Genomic DNA, 21363 nt, shown 5'->3' with positions numbered 1-21363 from the left:
CACAGCATGGTCCTAGTCTCCAGCTGTGCTCCCACTGTCAGCTCCCTAGGACTTCTCTGCCTTTGCCAGCTCCTCATGCGAACATGATGCGCCCTTACCGCTGTGCATTACCTGCGGAGACGAATACCTAATGTGCACCAATGTGAGTATCTGTGCTGTTGCATGCTTCAGAGAGCCAAGTAATGCTGGTACAGGCGTGTTGTTTTCCTTGAAGCTCAATGGGGGGTCCTCAGGGTCACCAGCAGCTGTTGCGGATGGAGCATCTGCGGGAGGAAGGCATAAGATCAGTACATTCAATCATCTTAGTCTCTATGCATGCTAGGCAGACTGAGGAGACAGTGGAGACCTGCTGCATGGTGCCATCTGCATTTGAGCTTCAATGGACTCTCTGGCTACGACAGTTCAGTTTCTGAAGAGAGGAGCCCATTGTGTTTCCAGTACCCACTGCATATGCATCTGTCACTTGCACTCTTACCTTCATCCAAGACCCCTGCCTCACCGCGATTGGAGGAGCAAGCTGGCCAGTGGCATTCAAGCTCCAGTACAACACTCTCGTGCTTAGTGAGGAGGCAGAGATTTGGCACTCCACCTGCTCTGCGCTGCTCGGCAGCGCTATGACTTCTGTTCTGACAGGGAAAAATAGCCTCATTATTGCTACGTGTCCCTGCTGGTCCTTTCCTGGTTTCCACCTGCCCTCCCACCTGGGAATTAGGCGCGCCGTGTCACTGCAGCACATTTCACCCTGCAATGCACTGAGGCCAGTCGTGCTGACATCCCAGCCTTGGCAGGGCAGGCTTAAGTGCTAATCAGCACACACACTGTTGGTCGTTCCAAGAAATGGGCACCCAACTAAAGTTCTCTGCACAGGTCCATACCACTTCTGCACTTATCCTTGCTGACTACAGCAGATCATTGAATCTTTTGTGACACTGAAGCCACATGCGGCACACCAAGTCAAGCCCACTGACCTCTTTCCAGGCCTTCTTGTTCAGGTGGGGTGGTCTTCTCCTGCCGTCCCTGGGCATTAAGATATGCTGCTTGGCACTGACCTCCTCGACCAGCACTCCCAGGCACTCGTCTGAGAAACAGGGGCAGAGTGCCCACCCAAGCTGCCTCCTGCTTTCTATGACTTGCAGGTGCTGAGGCCATGACTGTACAGGAGAAGACACTTTTTGAACAGCTTCCAGAAAGCTCCCTCAGCCTAACCCACAATTCCTGGCACCCTTCAGGGAGCTGCCTCTTCCGTTTTTTAACACTCCGCCGGGTCCCCGTTGGACCCGGTGCCCGACGCGTTCCTGCCCCCACGCGTGGAAAACATATCAGCCTTAATTGGCCACCCAGCGTAAGATCGCGTTCACAGCAAAATTGGAGGCAGAAACAAAGATCAGAGAAAAATAAATGCAAATTTGAAGTTAAAGCATCCAGAGCCAAGATAAGAATGTTGAGCCATGAGATAAGTTTCAGATTGACTTTTATGGTTAATATGTGTCATCTTAACTTCTTGCACAGGTGCTGTATAAAACCATTTAACTATAAACATTGAAACACATGAGCACCTGTAGTACAGAAACATTTATCTTCTTCAGTTCTATTCTCTAACAGCAGATATTACAAAGATGAACTCAAACCTATGGAACATTAGAGAGATGTTAAGCATTCCCACAGGACCTGGGTAAGTAGCAATTAAAGAAAAATTAAATATTGTCTATTTAAGACACTTTTATTTTAGAGCCTAGTTGATAATTTCTGAAACATCACTGTGAAGGAGTGGATGATAATATACAATATAAACTTTCTACCCAGGTGCAATGAAAATCCAATTTTGTAGCATCTCCAAATCTATTATTAACATTGTCCACGCTGCTTTGTAAATACAGTGAGCCAAATTAACGTTCTTATATTGTGGTGTATAAGTATGTCTGGATGCAAGCTGCACAAACTCATCTTAGAACCTTATGCATGCCATGCTTCTCATAAAACTCTTTTTTAATAGTTCTTTCTCTCCAGTGGGAATGTCAAGAGCAGTTGATTTACAAAAGACTTAGGGCCAAATGTTCCATTCTAGAGTCTTAAGTGGTGGATGGGAAAGTTGGCATAATTCCTGCTGGGTGGCAGGACAACTGAATGTGCATGATCTTCTGCTGTTCAACTCATTAATTATGCATCTGCGAGGAGCTTGGCGAATCTCGTGGCAGGGTGGGCAGAAAGCCACCCTCCCGGCTGTTAAATCATGAGGTCCAAGGCCTGGTGCCAGATTTAAAGGGCACCCAGACAGCCATTCACTCAATGTAGGCCTCCCACAGAGTCCTTGCGGCCGCAGCTTATCCTGGATAAGCTGGCAGATGTGAGCAACCTCATCCTGGTACATATGAAAGCACCTCTGGCATTGCCTTTCACTCATTTCTAGATCAGGGAACCACCAGCAATATACCCAAGGTCAAGCCAATGTTTGCTGTTGCAGTGGTCCATGTTCACCAGCATCTTGACCTTCCAGAAGCCTTGCTTCTCCTAGCCCTGTGCTAACCTGCGATGGGCCCTCTTTCTCCTCACCTGGATGAGAGTCGTTACCAAGGCAGGATTGTCTACAGCCTGCATCTTTGATGCCTCAGTGGATATGTGAATGAATTGAAGTGATGCATTTAGCGAGCATGTCCTTTATAGGCTAAGCCCTTCACCTGGACTCCATCTGGACATGGCAACCCCATCCCACCCTTTCCAGGTGAAGGACATCCTGGAGTGCCAGAAATGGGTGTTCCTCCCATTCATACATGACTGCGCATGGAGATATTGCCCTTTGACCAGGGTGATGAGAGCCATGTGCAAGAAGCTTCCCTCTGGCATTATTCCACTTGCCTTCACTACCCTCAAAGCTCTATAGCGAGACTATTGCCTTGGCAGCATGGAAAGACTAACCACATGAGCCCTTGTTAGCCGTGACCATTCACCTGGGAGGATGGAGATTTGGATTCACAAGCTGGCCATCCACCAGCTGTGCCCCTTGGAGCTATCCACCTCCCTCCCTCCATTCATCCCTGCCTCTGATTACAACCGATAGCAAATGGCTCAGAATGAATGTCAGCTCCACACATTGCTGGGATCTCGATGTTATGAGACCCATGAGCCGGGAACAAACATGCTACTGAGTGGGCTTCACTACTGAGCGTGGTTGATGTCCAGTTGCCACATAAATATTAGAGTGTCCCTTTAGTCGGCCACTTTTCTGACCTTGAACTTCACCCACCCGAAAAGACCCTCCTCCCACTTCAAGGGATCTCACTGACTGACTAACTGTGTGGTCAAGGTCAGATTTGAAAAATGATAGATGTCATCCTTCCAGAATCAGTCCACCATTCTCCACTCTCCCCCTGTCACCCACCAATTTCCTCCCATCACTCGTGTACCACCCAAATCACCATTCCTCTTCCCCTCTGTCACCTTTGAAACTCCCCCCATTACCCTGGACCCTATCACTATCCAACTCCACATGCCTTCCTTCTTCTCAGAGCTGAAACCCTGTTACCATCCCCGCCCTGCCCCTGCCCCTCCTGTTATCTATGCCACCTGCCTTGTCCCCCTCTGTAAAACCCCCAGCCACATGAGACCTTCACCTACCAACTCTCACCCTGGCCCTGCCACCCTACCATATCCCACTCCTTTCTCTGACTGTGACTGTTCCATCCTATCTCAAGTACCCTGAAGTCACACACCCTCCCCCACCCAGGACCCCACAGTCGATGGCCTTGTCCTCTAAGACATTCACCCCAACCCTTTCACCAGACACTCACAACCACCCCATTCCCCCCCACACTGGACACACACCCCTTCCCCAGACATTCCCCCCCCCCCCCCCCCCCCCCCCCCCCCTCCCAAAAAAACACCTTCTCCGGACACTCTTCCCGCTCTCCCCTTTCCCGGACCTTCTCTCCTCCCCCAGACACACTCTTCCCTTCCTCCTCTCCTGGACATACTTCCCCCTCCCTTCTGGACACTCCTCCATCACTCCCCATTCCCAGGACATTCTTTCCCTCCACCTACCCCCTTCCCCGGAAGTGCTTTACCACCCCACCCTTCCCCAGACACTCTCCCCCTCCTTCCCCAAAAGCTCTCTCACCCCTTCCCTGGACTCTCTTTAACCCCCCCCCCCCCCCGTTATGTCGTGGCACATGTGTGCCAGGCAGACAAATCCACAAGGAAAACTTGGTTGCGCTATCACCACAGTTTTGCAATTTGTATTTATTGCGAGATGTGTACACTGAAATCAGAAGTAATAAGTCCACCAAGACCTTTAGCAATTTTAAAAATTAAGTTAAAATATTTTTAAAAATATAAAAGATTTCAAGCATGTACATTAGACTACAAATTACTTACTACTATAATAACTCCTAAAATTCCTAATTAACCTGTACCGCAGTTACGCCCCCTTTAAGGCAACAGCCCAGAATAGATTTTAGATTTAAAACAGAAGCGGCAAGTTAACACAACACCAACTTGACGGTGGAATTCCAAGTGGCTTTTCCCCAACTTCAGTTTCGTTATATAGCTGACTTATTCACACATGGTTGGAAGTTTTGTGAAGGGTATTTCATTAACTCCTGTAAGATCTAACTCCTGTTAGGTCTTATATGGCCTTCTGACACATGGCCTTTCATTCTCCTTTATATGTCTATATCTCTTAATATGTAAATTCTATTTGTCTTTGAAACTGTATCTTCCTCATAATATAAAAACTTTCATGTTGCCAATATATTGTCAGTACCCTTTGGGAAAAATAAACACATTCCTTAGCCTTGCTTATTTGGCTAGGTGTAAACAGACTAAGATCGCTTTGAAATCCAAATCTCTTCATTTATCTAACAATGCAAATTCCCTTCACACCTTACATGCTAAGCCAGCATCCGTGTATACTCATTAGCATGTCAAGTACCTAGCTTCTTTTGATGATTTAAAGCTTGCAGTTTACTTGACTACAAAATGTAATTAAATCATACACAGACCCAATTATACTTAGCCCCATAAACCTACTTCACAATAAACCAGAAAAATATTATGAAAATTATTATACTTTCATCACATCCCCTTCCCTGGACACACTTCCTGACCACCCCCACTTCCCTGGACACTCTGTTACACTGCTGCCTTCCCCAGACACACCTCTGCCCCCTTCCATCTCCATGTACTTACTGTGAACATTAAAGTATAAGATAGCTTTTGTAACTTGTGTTATCCTTACAAATCTGTATATATCTATAAAGGTATAGTTGTGGGTGAGGGAGTATGTAATGTAGTTCATGTTTTCTTGTTTAACAAATGTTTTACTCTTTTGTTAAAAGGTCATCAGCTGACTCCTGTAACTTTGTTCAGTAGCTACTCTCCGTGTTTCTAAACAAAAAATAAAAGTTAGAGTCTATCAAGTCAGGTTCTACCCTGGGATTTGGCTTGTTCAGTACTAACATCAGCTGGGATCACAACAGAAGGAAATTTGCCATCTTTACCTGATCTCTCCAGACCCACAGCAATGTGGTTGACTCTTAACTGCCCTCTGAAATAACCCAGCAAGTCACTCAGTTCAAGGGCAATTAGGGATGGGCAGCAAATGTTGCCTTTGCCAGCAACACCCACATTTCGTGAAAGAATTAAAAAAAAATCAACCTCATTTATCAAGTCTGCTTCCAAGGTTCCCTTTATGTATTAGAAGCCTGCATTCCCCCAGCCACCATCCAAAAGTCTAAAGCATACACAGGAATGGACTCATAACTCTGTGATCAATTCTTTGTACCTTAAAAACAAAACATTCATAGGAAAATACTAACAAAATCAATTCTTCTTTCTACAACTACTTCTTAACACAATGGCTATCCTTCATGCCAGATAAGTGTTTCCAACTATTTCCTCAGCCTACCCACAAATCATTAATGGGAAATTAGATAAACATGTGAGGGAGTAAGGAATAGCAGGTTATGTTGATAAGGCGAGATGAAGAGGGGTGGGAGGACACTTGTCTGAAGCATAACATTGATATGGACCTGGTGGGCCAGATAGCTTGTTTCTGTGCTGTACATTCTGTGGAATTCTATAGGCAGTACAGATCAGGAATTGAATATTTTCAGGGAAACCCATCTATTTTTAGCTAAAAAAAAATTTAGGAGGTAATTTGCTTGCATTTAATAGCATATTGTATTATTTAAATAATTATTAATTGCTTGTAGTAGGTGTGCAATCTTTTGAACTTTTAAAGGGTGACTGGCGTTACACAATTTCTACATTGGTGGCGATCTGACAGCCCCACTTAGGTTAGAATAATAAGAGGGAGAGGGACCTCAGAAGCAGGTGGAAGGAAGAAATAGAGCTGCAGATCAGATCAGATAAAAAGGTGGGCTTACAGAAATCTTTTCAAAAGAATGTATAGGCCTAGGACAACATGGTTGCGCTTGTCCAAGGATGAGTGCATAGGGAGGCTGCCTTTCTCTAGGAAGGCTGTCAGAGTTTTGTTGCCTTTTGCAACAAGATCTGTAACCAACTGCCACAAACCAAAAACCACTGAAATGCCTTTTGAGGTCAGGTTCAAGATAGCATCAACACTTTTGCCTTTAGCTCCTTTCAGGCTGCAGCAGCGGATAGCAGTGAATCTGCAGTTCATAGTTGTTTTAAAATTGATACGATGGTTGTTTGAATAAGCAATTCCATCATTTTTCTCATGGACAATCAAAAATTGCAGTATAGGGTTCAGTGTTTGCACAGATTGCAGACTTCTTCCAAGTCCAGGGCATTATTGATTGCACCCATATTGCCTTTCAGATGACTCCTTTCTTTGAATTGAAAGGCCTTCCACTCCGTTAATGTGTGTGATCACCAGGAGAACCTCATGCAGGTCTGTGTCTACTTTCTTAGCAGATGCCTTGACACTTATTCCAGCAATGCTCCATACCCTCATTGCCCTGCACAGCATGCTGGCTATTTGAGGACAAGGGCTATCCCCTACACAGTTGTCTTTTGACGCTACTCAGGAAGCTACTCTTGGTAGTCAAACTATAATGTAGACAGATCCATGTCTCAATTAGAAGCTTCATTGACCAGATATTTGGACTATTCAAACAATGATTCCTTTGCCTGGACAGGTCTGGTGGTTTCCTCTGACACAGCCCAGAAAGAGTGTCCCATATTATCATTTGCTGTAAGCTACATAATGCTACTTAGCAATGGGAACGCATGATTACAGAATTAGTCTCATATCAGTGCATTTTCGCTCATCTTGGTTGTCTATGCAATGTTTACTTCTGAATTTATTTGTTACAGGATCACTAAAACTTCTACTCGGAATAGTGCTCCCAGTGACTATTCCAGCTTGACTGATTCTCAGTTTCTTTTTGGATCACAATTCTGTCCTGAGAATTCAGAAACACAGGATTTCAACTTGCCTTCAAGAACACAGAAGAATTCCCAGCAGAACTCACAGCAGATTGAAGTAAGACCACTCTGAACAGCCTGAGCTGGTGTCTGAATCTTGCTCTTCTGATTTATGAGTTCGGACAGTCATTATAGAATAATCATAAATTTTTTTAGTTAAGTTTGTGTGACATAGTTGAGTTAAGAAAAGTAACAGAAGAGTTCATATCAAGTAGCTCCTTGACTGTTGAATTAAATAATTAAAATCCTTGTTTGCATCTCCAAATCCCTACACAGCCTCATGCATCGTACTCCTGCAACCTCCTCTAGCTGCCTTCTGTGTCCTTGGGTCTCCTGCCTCCATCCTTTTATGCTCCCCCTTTCCTTCGCCACCTACCTCTGGAACTCTCGCCTTAAAATCTCCTGCCTCGTCACTTCTCTTTTCACCTATAAAATCCTTCTCAAGAATCATCTTTTGAACCAAGCTTTTCTAATCAACTCTAATTCTGCCACAAACTCTTGGCACCTGTTCCTTTATTCTTTTTATTTCCCCCCCCCCCCACTTTCTACATCAAAGCTGTTACATAAATGTTAGTTGTTGCTTATTGTCATGATAGCACAAACAATGCACTTCACTGAAATTTGGGGATAAAGTTATATCAGAAATGTACTAATGATTAGCGAGATATTTTGGTGAGGATGTGTAAGAAAGTTTCCTATTGCTTTAAGTACATTATCAGACTATTCAGATCCTGCCCCAATTTATCTGTCTGATACAGTACTTAATTTATTGGAAATGGGTTTTATCTGTGCTATAATATGGAGCTTCCTACTTTCTACAGTGATAGAATATAAGCATTGCATCTGATGTCCTGTAAAGTGAGATTTCTGATTACAGCCATGAAATTGTGAGTAGATGCCAAGCAAGACTGGATTATATCTCTGAAAGGGGAAAATCCAAGAGAGAATCAGCTCAGGTTGCGCTCTTAGACCTTCTAGCAATCAATTACTGATGGCATTAAAAGAGACCCACGAGCAAGTCACTTATTTGGTCTCTTGATGGTGGGTCATTTATAGCACAGAAAGATCATATAAAGGAAAGTGGAGGAATTAACTAAAAGCAACAATTTTTTCCATCAATAAATGAAAAAAATAGATTGTGCAGTTCAGAGATGTCCTCAGACACTTAAATGGCAAATTTAAAAAAGTGATAGCAGCTGTGAAGCAAGGCATTTGCTCTTACAAATATAAATTTTACACAACAAATGTATGAAATATATGGAACAGAATTTGGCAGATTGGTGGTAAATAGTTTTCATGTTAGAAGATAAATATTTCATAGTTGAGTAAAATATACAGACTTCAAAGCAAGAATGCATTCCAAAATATAAGGATATGAGCCAGGATTGCTCATGTAATTCGCAAGTGCCAATATCCATAATTTGAATGTATGCCAAGTATACTGGAGTTTCAGAGTAAAATGTTGTCACCTGCTGCTGAGTGCCCATTTCACAAGTTCTAATATGATTTAGATATTGAATTGAGATTGTGTGAATTATAAGAACAAGTTGTATTTTTTTGTTTTAGTTAGAGAGAAAGATCAAAAATCCAAGAGAAATACCAAGCTAAGCTATTTCTGTTATTTTATAGAGTGAATCGAAGTTCTATGAAAAATATCAGGCTAAGCCATACTTATTTGCTACAGATGGCAAAGAGACTCGCTCATTGACTCAGTTTTGTGCTGGGAAACCCAAAGGCTTTCTGGAACAGTTTGAGATTAGGAGGAGAAAAGCGAAAGACAAAGAAGAAAGGTGGGCATTGTAGGAAAAATAGCTAACATATACATTTTGATTCTTTCTTCAATATGTTTGATTACAAAAATGTGTTTTATTTATTATTATTTTAGTGAGCTCTTTAATAGCTGGATTTCTAAGCTCCAGGACAGCGTTGAAGGGGTATGTAAATGTTAAGTCTGAACATTTTCTCACAATATTAATTTTAGAATTTCAACATTCACTCCAAACATTGGTGCAATAAGATCTGGCTATTATTCTTATCACTTTGGTATTAGATCAATTAGGATGTATTTTACACCTTTGGAGGGAAAACAAAGGCTGATTTTTCTCTGTGGGTATCTGCTGGTTGCCTGACCAGTGTGGCACAGCTCAGGTCAGCTACACTTAACAAAACAGCTTTTAACTTATATAAAAACAAAAAAACTGCGGATGCTGGAAATCCAAAACAAAAACAGAATTACCTGGAAAAACTCAGCAGGTCTGGCAGCATCGGCGGAGAAGAAAAGAGTTGACGTTTCGAGTCCTCATGACCCTTCGACAGAACTCTAAACGTCAGCTTTTAACTTTCTTGCTTCAGACCTATTTCCTAGCACTTTCTGACTGGGCCCTGTGCCAGTAATTCATTCCTGTCTTATGTAGTTATATGATAGAGAGGCCTATAACTGTGCTCCTAATTGCACTATTTGGGAGCAGCAGCTAGAAGACTTGAGGATTATTTTGATATAGGGTGAGAGAAATTAAGTTAGGGGGCGAGAAGGCACATATGGATCATAAACACCAACAATATCTTGTGTGGAATGGCCTGTTTCTGTGCTGTAAAATTTATGTAATTCTAGGGAGTGAAGAAAGGAACCCTGTTGTTATTCATTCAGTCCTTTGCAGCTCCAGGAGTCTTCCAAAACCCGTGGTCCGTAGGAGCCTCAACTCCAGCCCTTTTGTCAGGATGCTCCAGGCATCCACCTGTTGTATGTAAAATGAGATGGGAGGCCCTGAATGCTTCCTCTCATTTTGCTATTATCATTATACCGAATCAGTCCCTACTACAAGTGTTAGCCCGTTGGCATACCATTAAATACCAGCATGGCATAGTAGAAGCAGAGATGTGATGATTTGCATTCTGGCCTGTTTTTCCTCTTCAGTATGGCTGTGGAACACCAATTCCTAGGGTGCAGCAAAGACGAAAATCTACCCTTTAGCATCAAGTGATTTTTCAGGTATTAAAAGGTTTTTAAAACTCATGAGGCTGATTTTCTTGACCTGTACCCCTCCTAGACTCTGGGCAAACAGGAAAACAGGGTTGGAGACCAATTACACTTAGCCTCTGACCCCATAACCTTGATTCCAAAGCTTCCCTCAAGGGGAAAATCAAAATTTGCACTTGCAGTAGGCTCAGACCAAATGCTATCATGGTAATGGGCTAGGAAGGAACATTCTTCAGACTCAGTTCCCTCTGGCTACATACAAGGTTCACTCATTTCCAGCAGAAACCCAAGCTTCTGGTGCCTTGTGCCTGGACTCCCTCACATTGTAGAATTGAGAGGACTATGCAGCAAAGCAAACCACACTGACAGCATAAGTTACCTACATTTTATTCAGAGACTCAACAGATTTTTGGCCCCAAATCTTTCTAATTGCTGTTGGAGAACAGCAGCCAGAAATCCCTATGGCTAGTAGTCTGGCCCATACTACCTTTGAACATAAAATTGGTGAATTTACAGTAAAATAACTTAATCTTTGTCATTTTTTCCTTAAATTTGTTGTCTAGATAGACAGCAGTAATAAATACACACAAAATATTCTCCACAAAATAGAATTTACAGTTAAACATAATAACAGATTCAAGAAGAGAAGTCTTTTAAAAAAAAAGCCTGATGAACCTGAATTGCTTCATGTAGTGCTCTGCTTCTGTTACCTCCCTATTATCTTTCTATGCTACAGATTGATTGCTGATTCTTCTTGTCTACAAATACAACTTTCTCAGTGGGTGTATGGTGCAGCATGCAGCACACCACACCACATTGTGCCAGCTCTTCTTAGGACATCTAGTTGTAAATCCTTTTCCACTGTTGTCTCAACAGTAAAATATTAGTAGGAAAGTAATATTCTTACCTCTCACATGTACCTAGCTGTAGGCTGTTTGCTGAGCGATACAAGGGTTGCATGTTGGCATTAAGGGTAACGTTTCAAATTGGTAAAAAGTCTGAAAAACTAATTATAGGTGCTCTACAGGAACTATGCACTGATATGCAGAAACCTTTGCTAGTGATTGTACACCATTTGGGCCTTCATAGAGCACAATTCTTTACTGTTGGTTAGAAAGATACTCAGGATTGTACAGATGCTCACTGGGCCACAGGCCTCAGGTGATGGTGTCTTATATATGCCATATATAAATAATATTCGTAAGAGTCTGACATTTCTCCTGTTGCATACTTATTCTGAACTTAATATATTAGTAATGACTAATGACACTTTTTATTTTAAAGATTATAATATGCTTTAATAATCTTGAAAAGAAGGCAGAACTACACAACAGATCGGTTCTAGAGGGATTGGAAAATATGTCAAAAACAAGTAAGCCTACTGTGTTAAAAGGCTTTTCAAATAATGTTTTGTAGAAAGTGATGGGAAGAATGAACACCTCAACGACAAACCATAGGTCACCCCTTCCCCCACAAACCCACAGACTTAATGAACACAGCAGCATAATCCAGGATGAGTATTTCAAAATCATTAGGCTAGGTGGAATGGGCTACCCCTCATTATTCTTTGGGGTAATTTTTAACTTAGTCAGTAATCTGATGAAATGGATCATCTGCTCATTGTTAGAGACCTGGATGAATTTCATTCCATTGAAATTTAAAACAAATGGAAAGCAACAATGAAACCCAGAACAATTTAAAAATCGCTACAGTAACACTTGTATGCTAGTTTTTAAAGTCTAGGTTTTGATGAACCGTACATCAAATGCAGAACTACACAACAGATCGGTTCTAGAGGAATTGGAAAATATGTCAAAAACAAGTAAACCTATTGTACTAAAAGGCTTTTCAAATGATGTTTTGTAGAAAGTGATGGGAAGAATGGGTACCACCACAGCAACAGAGTATGATAGACATGTAGATTGGACTGTAATCGCTGTTGTAGCAAACGAACCACCTTTGCAAAAATAAGCATCACAAGGTTTTTATTTAATGCTAACTGACATTTAATATGTTCCAGATGTGCAGCACTTTTCTAATCAACCATAGAAACTAACACCTTTCATTATGGGATGAATTTTTATGTGTCAAATTGCATTGAAGGAAAATCATCAGGGTGTATTAATGGGTGGTTGATCAGCTACTGTCACTTTCTGCTGAAGTTGGTAATTTGTGACCTATTTAGAGTTAAAACAGATTATGCAGTCATCAACAAATGAATTCTATATCTCAAGGACAGGAATAGGAAGGGCTGTAACTCACTGGCCTACTTTGTATTAAGTTTAGTATTAGATTCCAGTCCGTTTTATGATCATTTATATACATTATTGACTTCCAAAAGTTAACTTCAAAAATGCCCAAAAAATAATTATTCTATGAAAATCTAAATTTTGTCTTTACAAAAAAAAATCACCAAAAATTCAGGCATTTTTCAAATGGGTCTTTTGGCTGATTGTCGGTGAGTTTTACATATCATTACATAGCCACTAGGTGGAGCACTATACAGTAGACAAATTCCTAATTATTTCCTGTACAGATTAAACAAGACAAGTTAGTTAATGAACTAAGTATAATTTTCACTATTTAATGGACAGACATTTACTGAAAGCATGAAAGTAATGTTCAAACAAATTGGAAACCATTAAGGTCAAACCATAGTGGTCATATGTAAATTGATAAATTTCAGAATTTTTTTTGTTTAAGGACTTGCAGGAGTACTTAATGTGTGATTGCTAAACCAGAAATTCCTGTCATATTTAATGCTGCTTCCAATATATTGATACATAGAAAGATAAAATTATTCAAACATTTTCTGGGCAACACTTAAAATTACTTAGATTGCCCTTAGTAACCCAGAACTAATATTCATTTCCAACACTCCAGCCCTCCTTAACCCAGCTTGATTCCCAAGTCCTAACACCTCACCCCCATGCATAGAATTATGACTATTTAATAATTCTGTGAATTGTTCTACATTTCACACGGTATTTTCTCCCTTTTTTCAGTGCAGGAGAACATAACTAAACACTATGAATCAATAGTGAGTGCCTTGGAGGCTAAAAACAGTACTGAGCAAATTCTGGAAATGGACAAGAGACTTGTAGCTGTAAGTTAATTTTTGTTCATAATGTGAAGAAATATACTGTGGATTGAAACAAATGAAGGTTTTTTAATCTCTTATATATAATATTATGTTCGGCAGTTATTGTTAGAACTCAACCCTAAATTGAATGAATTACTTATCACCATTCTTTAAAATCCAATTAGTGTTTTCTGTGTGTGTTTGAGCCTTGTCTTTCATATTGGGCAGGATTTTCCGGTCGGCAAGCGGGGACGTGGCCCACTCGCCGATGCATAAAACAACGTGGGATGACGTCGAGTAGAACTCCTAATGTCACCCCGCGTCATTTCCATTTTCAGGTCGGCGGGGGCACAGCCGAGTCAGCTGCCCGTCTGCCGACCTGTCAATGGCCCATTGAGGCTATTGAAAAACTAATCAAGGTCGTTGATGGACCTGAAGCCCTGGCAGGCTTCGGAAAAAGCATGAAATCTCATCTACGGGCTGGATGCGGTTTCATGAGGGTATTTAAATTTTTAAGAATAGGGAAATGTGGATAAGAGCCTATAATATGACCAGGATCTTAGGCCTCACCAAGACCGCCTGCTGCTTTAGAATAAAACCTTCCTGTCTGAGCATTTAATCCAATAATTCAATGATGTTGCAATCAGAGAAGGATATGCCCCAACCCTGTCAATCAGAGGAGGATATACACCACAATAAAACAGGGAGCGCATAGCCCCAGGACCTTAATTGGCCCGCCCACGTAAAAAGGCAGTGCGCCCCCAATTGGGGGCACCGGTCGGAGGCGCACCCATTCCTGCCACCACCCCCCCCCCCCCAAACCAACAGGGGGAAAAATTTTCCTATTATCCTTTGAGAATTGAAGAACAGCAAGATTTATTCCTCCTGCCAACAGAGGAATCCAGCCATACTTATTGTGACAAACATGCAATTATCAAAAATTAAATAGAAGAAACTAATTTATCTGCTATTATTTTTATGATAATTTTGGTCATGTGAAATGTGCATAATCACTTGGCAAAGTTTATACTTATACTGCTTAAATTGTATGTCAGGTCGGGTTTGTCTATTGTTCTAATAATGGCAAGTGCTTTTTTTTTTACTATTTAAGTCCATAAGTTTTAGCAAATGCTTGATGTAAATGGGGGAACCTGTGCCAATGTGCATTAAACATTTTATTTTTATCTCATTTCAACAAAGACAATTCTCAGAATTGCTAATTAGAATTAAAAGGATTTGAGAATGTATTTTTCACTTATGGTGCTACATACATTTGTAGATTCTTAATTTATCAGATTTGTATTTTGTTAATAAAAAGGAATCAGTTGCATTCTCATTTTGTTGCTGGCACACTATTTACCAATTAAGGGTAGGCAATAGATTTGTTTGCAAACCTTTACCAGTTTCTCTGTGATAGTCAGCAATTAACAGGTGCAGTACAATCTCCGATTGATTTATCTGTAATTATTTCATCCATTTTGGAGATCAAGATGTTTTGATTTGCACTCTATCTCCAAAGCCCAGGCTGAGGTCAGAACTATTGTGTTGGGAACTGCTAGTATACACCTGTGTCCTACCACTCTGTGGTTTAGAAATTGGGGTGCCCTTAGCACTTGGAGGGATGCAATTCCTACGCTTGGTGAGGGCCAAGGTGTTGTTGAATAGTAGCCCACTGTGAAATTAGCAAGATTGTCAGGTAACTGAGAAAGAGGAATGCAGTGGCCAAGTCAGGGTGACTAGTCATTGGTGTGGGAGAGACTGCTTCCCACAAAGTTTGAATGTGCCGTTGGAACACTCCTGCTCCTTCTGGCTCCGCATTCAGATAAGTAAATTGGAGGGCTTCCTACTGGTTAGTGTTGTGTGAGTTCAGCCTGTGGTGCTTGAAGCACATTAATAGAGAATGGGTTTGTAAGAAGCACAGGACTCTACTTTAAATAAATTATTTCCATCTTCAAGTGTTCATGATGTGCCTCCTAATTCCAGTGCTACCATTTTATCCAGTATGGAGACTTAGGAGCTGCGCAGTGCCAGTGCCCAAAAAATAGAGCGATTCCTAGGCATGTGATACACCAATGCATTAAGCTCTATATTAATATTGTGTGCTTTATGAAAGGAAAATAATGTAATCACTTATAGAAAATTTGATTTTTACATCTCCTAGCAGTCCTATGTGATCAAATATTCTCCACCTGCTTGGATGAGCACAGCTCCAATAACGCTCAAGAAGCTTGACACCATCCAGGTCAAAACAGCCCACTTGATTAGCACCCCATCCACAAACGTTCATTCTCTCCACCATTGACATACAGTGGCAGCAGTGTTTATCATCTACAAGATGCACTGTAGGAATCCACCAAGCCTTCTTAGACAGCATCTTCCAAACCCACAACTACTACCATCTGGAAGGGCAAGGCAGCAGAGTCATAGGAACACCACCCTGGAAGTTCTGCTCCAAGCCACTCACCATCCTGACTTGGAAATATATCGCCGTCCCTTCACTGTTGCTGGGTCAAAATCCTGGAACTCCCTCCCGAACAGCACTGTGGATGCACCTATACCACATGGATTGCAGCTGTTCAAAAAGGTAGCTCACAGCCACCTTCTCAAGGGCAATAAATGCTAGCCTAGCCAGTGACGCCCACATCCCGTAAATGAATAAAAAAGGAGCAGGAGTAGGTCATTCAGCCCTTGAAGCCTGCTCCACCTTTGGTGGATTCTTGAAAGTGGATGATAGACATGTTGCTGGCCAAAAATTATGTTATTTACAAAGTAGTTAATAATTCTGTGGTGAACCACGACAGATCAGTCTTTACTAATAGACAGGTCTATCTTCTGTCTCCTAAACTTTACTTTGCATTTTCTGCTATTTTCAGGAATTATTCTCAATAGTTAATTTCTCTTATGACCAAACAATGTGAAAATGACACAAAAGAAATTATAGGAGGCTTATTACACATTAATTACACTTCTAGTCTGCATTAATGTTTCGTATATCATCTATGACTCACTCTGCATCCCATTTCCTCTAATGAGACACAGACTGACAGTAAGTCAAGGTATGTGAATAAACTGTCTGTATAATGATATTTCTCAGTTCTAATGCCGGCATTTCTCAAAGCTGATGTACTTTGAACAGTTTTAGTACAAGTGATGGGAACATTATAGTCTAAACAAACTTCACTGTGTTTGTTACGAATTTTTTTTCAATTTTGCATGTCTAATAAGAGGTCGAAATGGGTTACAAACAGGATAAGACACTTTCTTAACTTATGCTAGTGTACATAGAATAGTAATCTACCTGCTGCCTATGGCATGGTTGACCACACCATTGTCCTTGAATGCCACTCAACTATTAGTAAGCTGCGTGGGACTGCACTGCCCAGTTCCATTCTTATCTGTCTAATCGTAGCCAGAGTATCATTTACATTGGCTTCTCATCCTGCAGCCACACTGTTACCTCTGGTGTCCCCCAAGAATCTATCTTTGGCCCCTCTCCTATGTACATGCTGACCCTTGCTCACATCAAACCATAGCATTAGATTTCACATGTATGTTGCGACACCCACTGTACCTCACCAGGGACTGGGAGAGGAGGGTGCACAAGGTGCAAAACACCAGGGCTTGTGACCTACAGGGGCTGGGGCTCATTCTCCACCATCGCTCTCAGCTCACTTCTTTGCTGCTGCTTTCCCCTCCCCTTAATGTCATTTCCTGTCCCACACTGGAAACTGCATGCAGTGGCTGCTGGGAGCTATAGTTTCGCAGGGTTAGCTGTCAGCTTCTGCTCGTGTTCCAGGAGTTAGAGGGCCACCCCAGCTTACGAAGTCTCTAAGTGTATAAGGATGTAAGATCCTAAACGGTATTGACAAGGTGGACGTGGAAAGGACGTTTCCTCTTGTGGGTGAGTCCAGAACAAGGGAGCACTTTTTTAAAATTAGAGATTGCCCTTTTAGGACAGAGATGAGTAGAACTTTTTTCTCTCAGAGGGTTGTGCGACTTTGGAACTCTGCCTCAGAAGGCGATGGAAACAGAGATTATTGAATATTTTTAAGACAGAGGCAGATAGATTCTTGTTAGGCAAAGGAATCAAAGGTTATTGGGAGTAGATAGGAATGTGGAATTTGAAACGCGAACAGATCAGCCATGATCTTATCAAATGGCAGAGCAGGCTAGAGGGGCTGAATGGCTGACTTCTGCTCCTATTTTGTATGTTCGTAAGTCAATGTTTGAGTTTCCAAAGGTTAGATATGATGACAGTGCCACACGAGTTCCGTCAGATTTACTCCCTTGCTTTACGCATACTGTATGTGTGATGTTTTTTAACAATTCCTCTCTGCTGTCCACTTGGTAATCACCCCTCCAGTCCAAATTCCAAGAAGCCATTGAATGTCAAAGCTGTGGGGGCAGAGAAGGGTATTGCAGAACATCCTGAGCTGAGGATATTTCTTCTGCAAAGATGAGTTCTTTCAAAGCAACGATCAATAGCCATTTCTAATTATATCTCATCTTTCACGTCTAAAATAAAAACGTGCTAGGGTTTTCCCCAGGTAGGTGAACGGAGAAATTGACAGTGAACCAGGAAGGGAGAGATTCAGAGAGATGATGGGCCAGAGAAATGGGTTCTGAAAGGTGTTAAAGGAGCAAGAGATTGATTTGGCAGAGAGACTGATTTGAGAAGGAATGCTAGAGGGTAACAAGAGGGGTTCCATAAGATATCACTGCCCATTGGTGACCAAACATGGCCAGAGTAATGCTAATTCATGCACCCACCATTAGAAGGATCAACAAAACTGTAAGGATTTAGTTTTTCTGTGTTTCTGTTAATTTATTAATGGTCTTCTTTGTAAATGTGTAAGAAAAGAGAGACCGAGATATAACCTTGCTGATGAACTGGCCATCTCCAATAATGTGGAATAGAGCCTATAACCTGACCAGGATCCTAGGCCTCACCAAGACCGCCTGTTGCTTTAGAATAGAATCTTCTTGTCTGAGCATTTATTCCAATAATTCAATGATGATGCAATCAGAGAAGGACATGCCCCATCCATGTCAATCACAGGAGGACACACCCCTAAAGTGAGGGAATAAGAGGCCCTGAAACAGGAGAAGCACCTGGCCTTGTACCTCACCACCAGCTCTCACCTCCGCTACAAGGATATTTGCAGGTGAGATATAAAGTTGGTTGACATTGATGCTGACAAGTGAGAGACAGTTGCCGACAGCTGTGACCTCTGGAGGCTTGACTATTTGCAGGGGCATTGAAAGAGGCAAGGAGAAGCAGAAAGGTCAGCTAGAAGAGGGACCAGAGTAAACAGAGGCCCGTGAATCCTGCAACTTCTCAGCCCAATGCCTGCAAATGCAGCAGAGATCGTCATGCCAGAATGAGGCACTGAGCCATACTAGGCAATGTTCTACACAGAGTTGGCCATCGAAGTACAAACCATTGTCTCACAACACCGAAGGCTGCCAAAGATCATTGTCCGACAATCTGAGCTCATTTTCTGTTGAAACCCTCATTGATGCCTTTTTTACGTCTAGACTTGACTATTCTAACACGCTCCTGGTTGGCCTCTCCCATTCTACCCTCCTTAAACTTGAGGTCATCCAAAATTCTGCTGCCCCTATCCTCACTTGCACGAAGTCCTGCTGACTTATTATCCTTGCGCTTGATGGCCTACATTACTCCCAGTTAAGCAACACCTGAATTTTAAAATTATCCTCCTTGTTTTTCAAATCCTGCCAAAGCCTCAGGCCTCCCTATCGCAGTAATCTCTGCCAGTGCCACAACTCTCTTGAAATATGTGCGGTCATCTCATTCTGCCTTTTTGCGCATCCCTGATTTTAATTGCTCCACTGCCGGTGGTCACACCTTCAGCTGCCTAGACTCCAAATTCCGGAATTTCCTCCTTTAAACCTCCCCGTCTCTCTACCTCTCTTTCTGTGTTTACGATGCTCCTTAAAACCTACCTCTTTGGTAATGTTTTGGCCATCTGCTCTGATATTGCCTTCTGCAGCTTGGTGTCAAATTTTGCTTGAAAATGCTCCTGTGAAGTGCCTCGGGACATTTTATTACATTAAAGACACTACATAAATACAAGTTGTTGTTGTAAATTGTGATCAAGTGCAGCTATTTTTCTGTGGTGGTTTCTGTGGCAAGGAGAGTGGTTGATCTTGGGGAGTTTGTAGCCCTTCTTACAAGATGAGCTGTACTTTTATTGGAGAACTTCACAGAATGATATATAACTGACTGGGGGCACAGCTTGCTCTGACTCTGAAAGAGATATCCAATTAGTCCCATTTCCTTGTTCTTTCCCCATAGCTTTGCAGTTTTTTCCAGTCCAAGTATTTATCTAATTCGCTTTCTAAATTTATTGTTGAAACTGCTGTAACCACCCTTTCAGGCAGTATATTCCAGATCTTAACCTGCTACGTAACATTTATTTTCCTGATGTGACCTCCTTCATTTCTGGTACCATGCTAGTAAATTTCCTTTTCACCCTTTGAAGGCCTTGACATCTTTTTTTTAGTGTGGTGCCAGAATTGGCCATAGTACTCCAGCACAGGCCTAACAAGTGTTTTACTAAGGTTTAGCATAACTTCCTTTGCACTCTGTGCCTTTATTTATAAAGTCATGGATCCTGTTTGCCTTTTTAACAAGCTTCTCAACTTGTCCTGTCACCTTCAAACCAGTCAAAGACTGGTGTACGTACAGACCCAGGTCTCCGTTCCTGAACCCTCTTTAAAAGTATACCATTTAGTTCAAATTGTGTCCTCTCATTCTTCCTATCAAAATGAATCACTTCTGTAAGGAAAAGAGGAAACACGAGAATAGCTTACCTTGGAGTACTGTCACATGTTTCCTAGAATTCAGCTCCAGTGGTATTGATGGAGGCCTGAAAGTTGGTAACAAATAATAAAAAATGCCAATTGTCCATCCTGATGAAGTGACAAATTGCCATTCTGAAGTTCCCGGTTCGTACATGGCAGCAGCCAAGGAATGTTAGAAATCATGTACTGCCTGTAGTATATCAGTATTTTGAAAAGCACAATATATATGTTTTGTTCACTTGAAGGTACCATACAGATTTATACCAGCAGAGGAACTCTACAAGCACAAGCAGAGAGTCTGAAGGGGCTGTTTTAATAAATGAAGCCATGTTGCTCGTGCCTTTTTAATTCTGGCCATTTCTAGTCCTAAGAACCCACACTACAAATGAGGATAATACAAAATAAGAAGGAATGAAGGGTTTTACTCACTCCCTGCAGAGAAAATAGCGTTTCAAGCTGCACACTTAGAGAAACACTCAGTCTGTTCCAGGGGCACACAAGCTCAGATCAAACAAGCAGGAAAGCTTTTACAAACAAGTTTCATCACTATTGCTGGTGAATATGGCATTGTCTGTGCCAAATCTACCACATTTTGCAGAACATTTGGAGCCATCCTCTGTATTCCCACATTGGCAAAAGTGGCTGCGACATTTTGAAGGTACTGTGGCAGGTTTTGCCATCGTGCGATGATAAAAGGGAAAAGGCCTTTCTCCTCCACTATGGCAGTGAAGAATTAGAAGATATTTTTGAAACACTTACACCTGAGCAAAAATGTCTGTGAGTCAGCTACAAAGGCACTAATGTCCTATTTCATGCCCAAGAAAAACACAATCCATGAAGCAATCATCTTCAGACACATGAAGCAAGAAGCAATTGAGAGAGTTGGCCAATATTGCATGCTTGAGGCGACTAGCAACCAAGTGTGACTTTGGTGATGTTGAACATGTTGATAGGAAAATAAAAACACAAGTAATTGAAGGTTGTCTCTCTAGCCAACTGCGCCAAAAAAACACTCGAGAAAGACAGAAAGCTGACAAAGCTGTTGGAGTTAGCAAGTTCACTATCTCTTTCA

The 21363-nt window shown here is 41.8% G+C and overlaps 1 protein-coding gene across 2 annotated transcripts in view; it reads left to right on the top strand.

Moving 5' to 3' along the window:
• The first annotated feature begins 1605 nt into the window (after positions 1-1605).
• LOC121280236 (interactor of HORMAD1 protein 1) overlaps positions 1606-21363 on the top strand; it is a 33092-nt gene continuing 13334 nt past the window's right edge. The window contains exons 1-6 of one of the 2 annotated variants that reach the window (XM_041192012.1): positions 1606-1672; positions 7294-7462; positions 9034-9194; positions 9290-9338; positions 11666-11753; positions 13387-13487. In XM_041192012.1, coding sequence (XP_041047946.1) covers positions 1617-1672; positions 7294-7462; positions 9034-9194; positions 9290-9338; positions 11666-11753; positions 13387-13487 — 624 coding nt within the window. In that variant the 5' untranslated portion in view covers positions 1606-1616. Of the gene's footprint in view, positions 1673-6795; positions 6869-7293; positions 7463-9033; positions 9195-9289; positions 9339-11665; positions 11754-13386; positions 13488-21363 lie in introns of those variants that run through there. The other variant, XM_041192013.1, reaches the window with a different exon arrangement.

The sequence above is a fragment of the Carcharodon carcharias genome, chromosome 7 (genome assembly GCF_017639515.1).
Source record: "Carcharodon carcharias isolate sCarCar2 chromosome 7, sCarCar2.pri, whole genome shotgun sequence".
Taxonomy (NCBI): domain Eukaryota; kingdom Metazoa; phylum Chordata; class Chondrichthyes; order Lamniformes; family Lamnidae; genus Carcharodon; species Carcharodon carcharias.
This window is presented reverse-complemented; position numbering and strand designations above follow the sequence as displayed.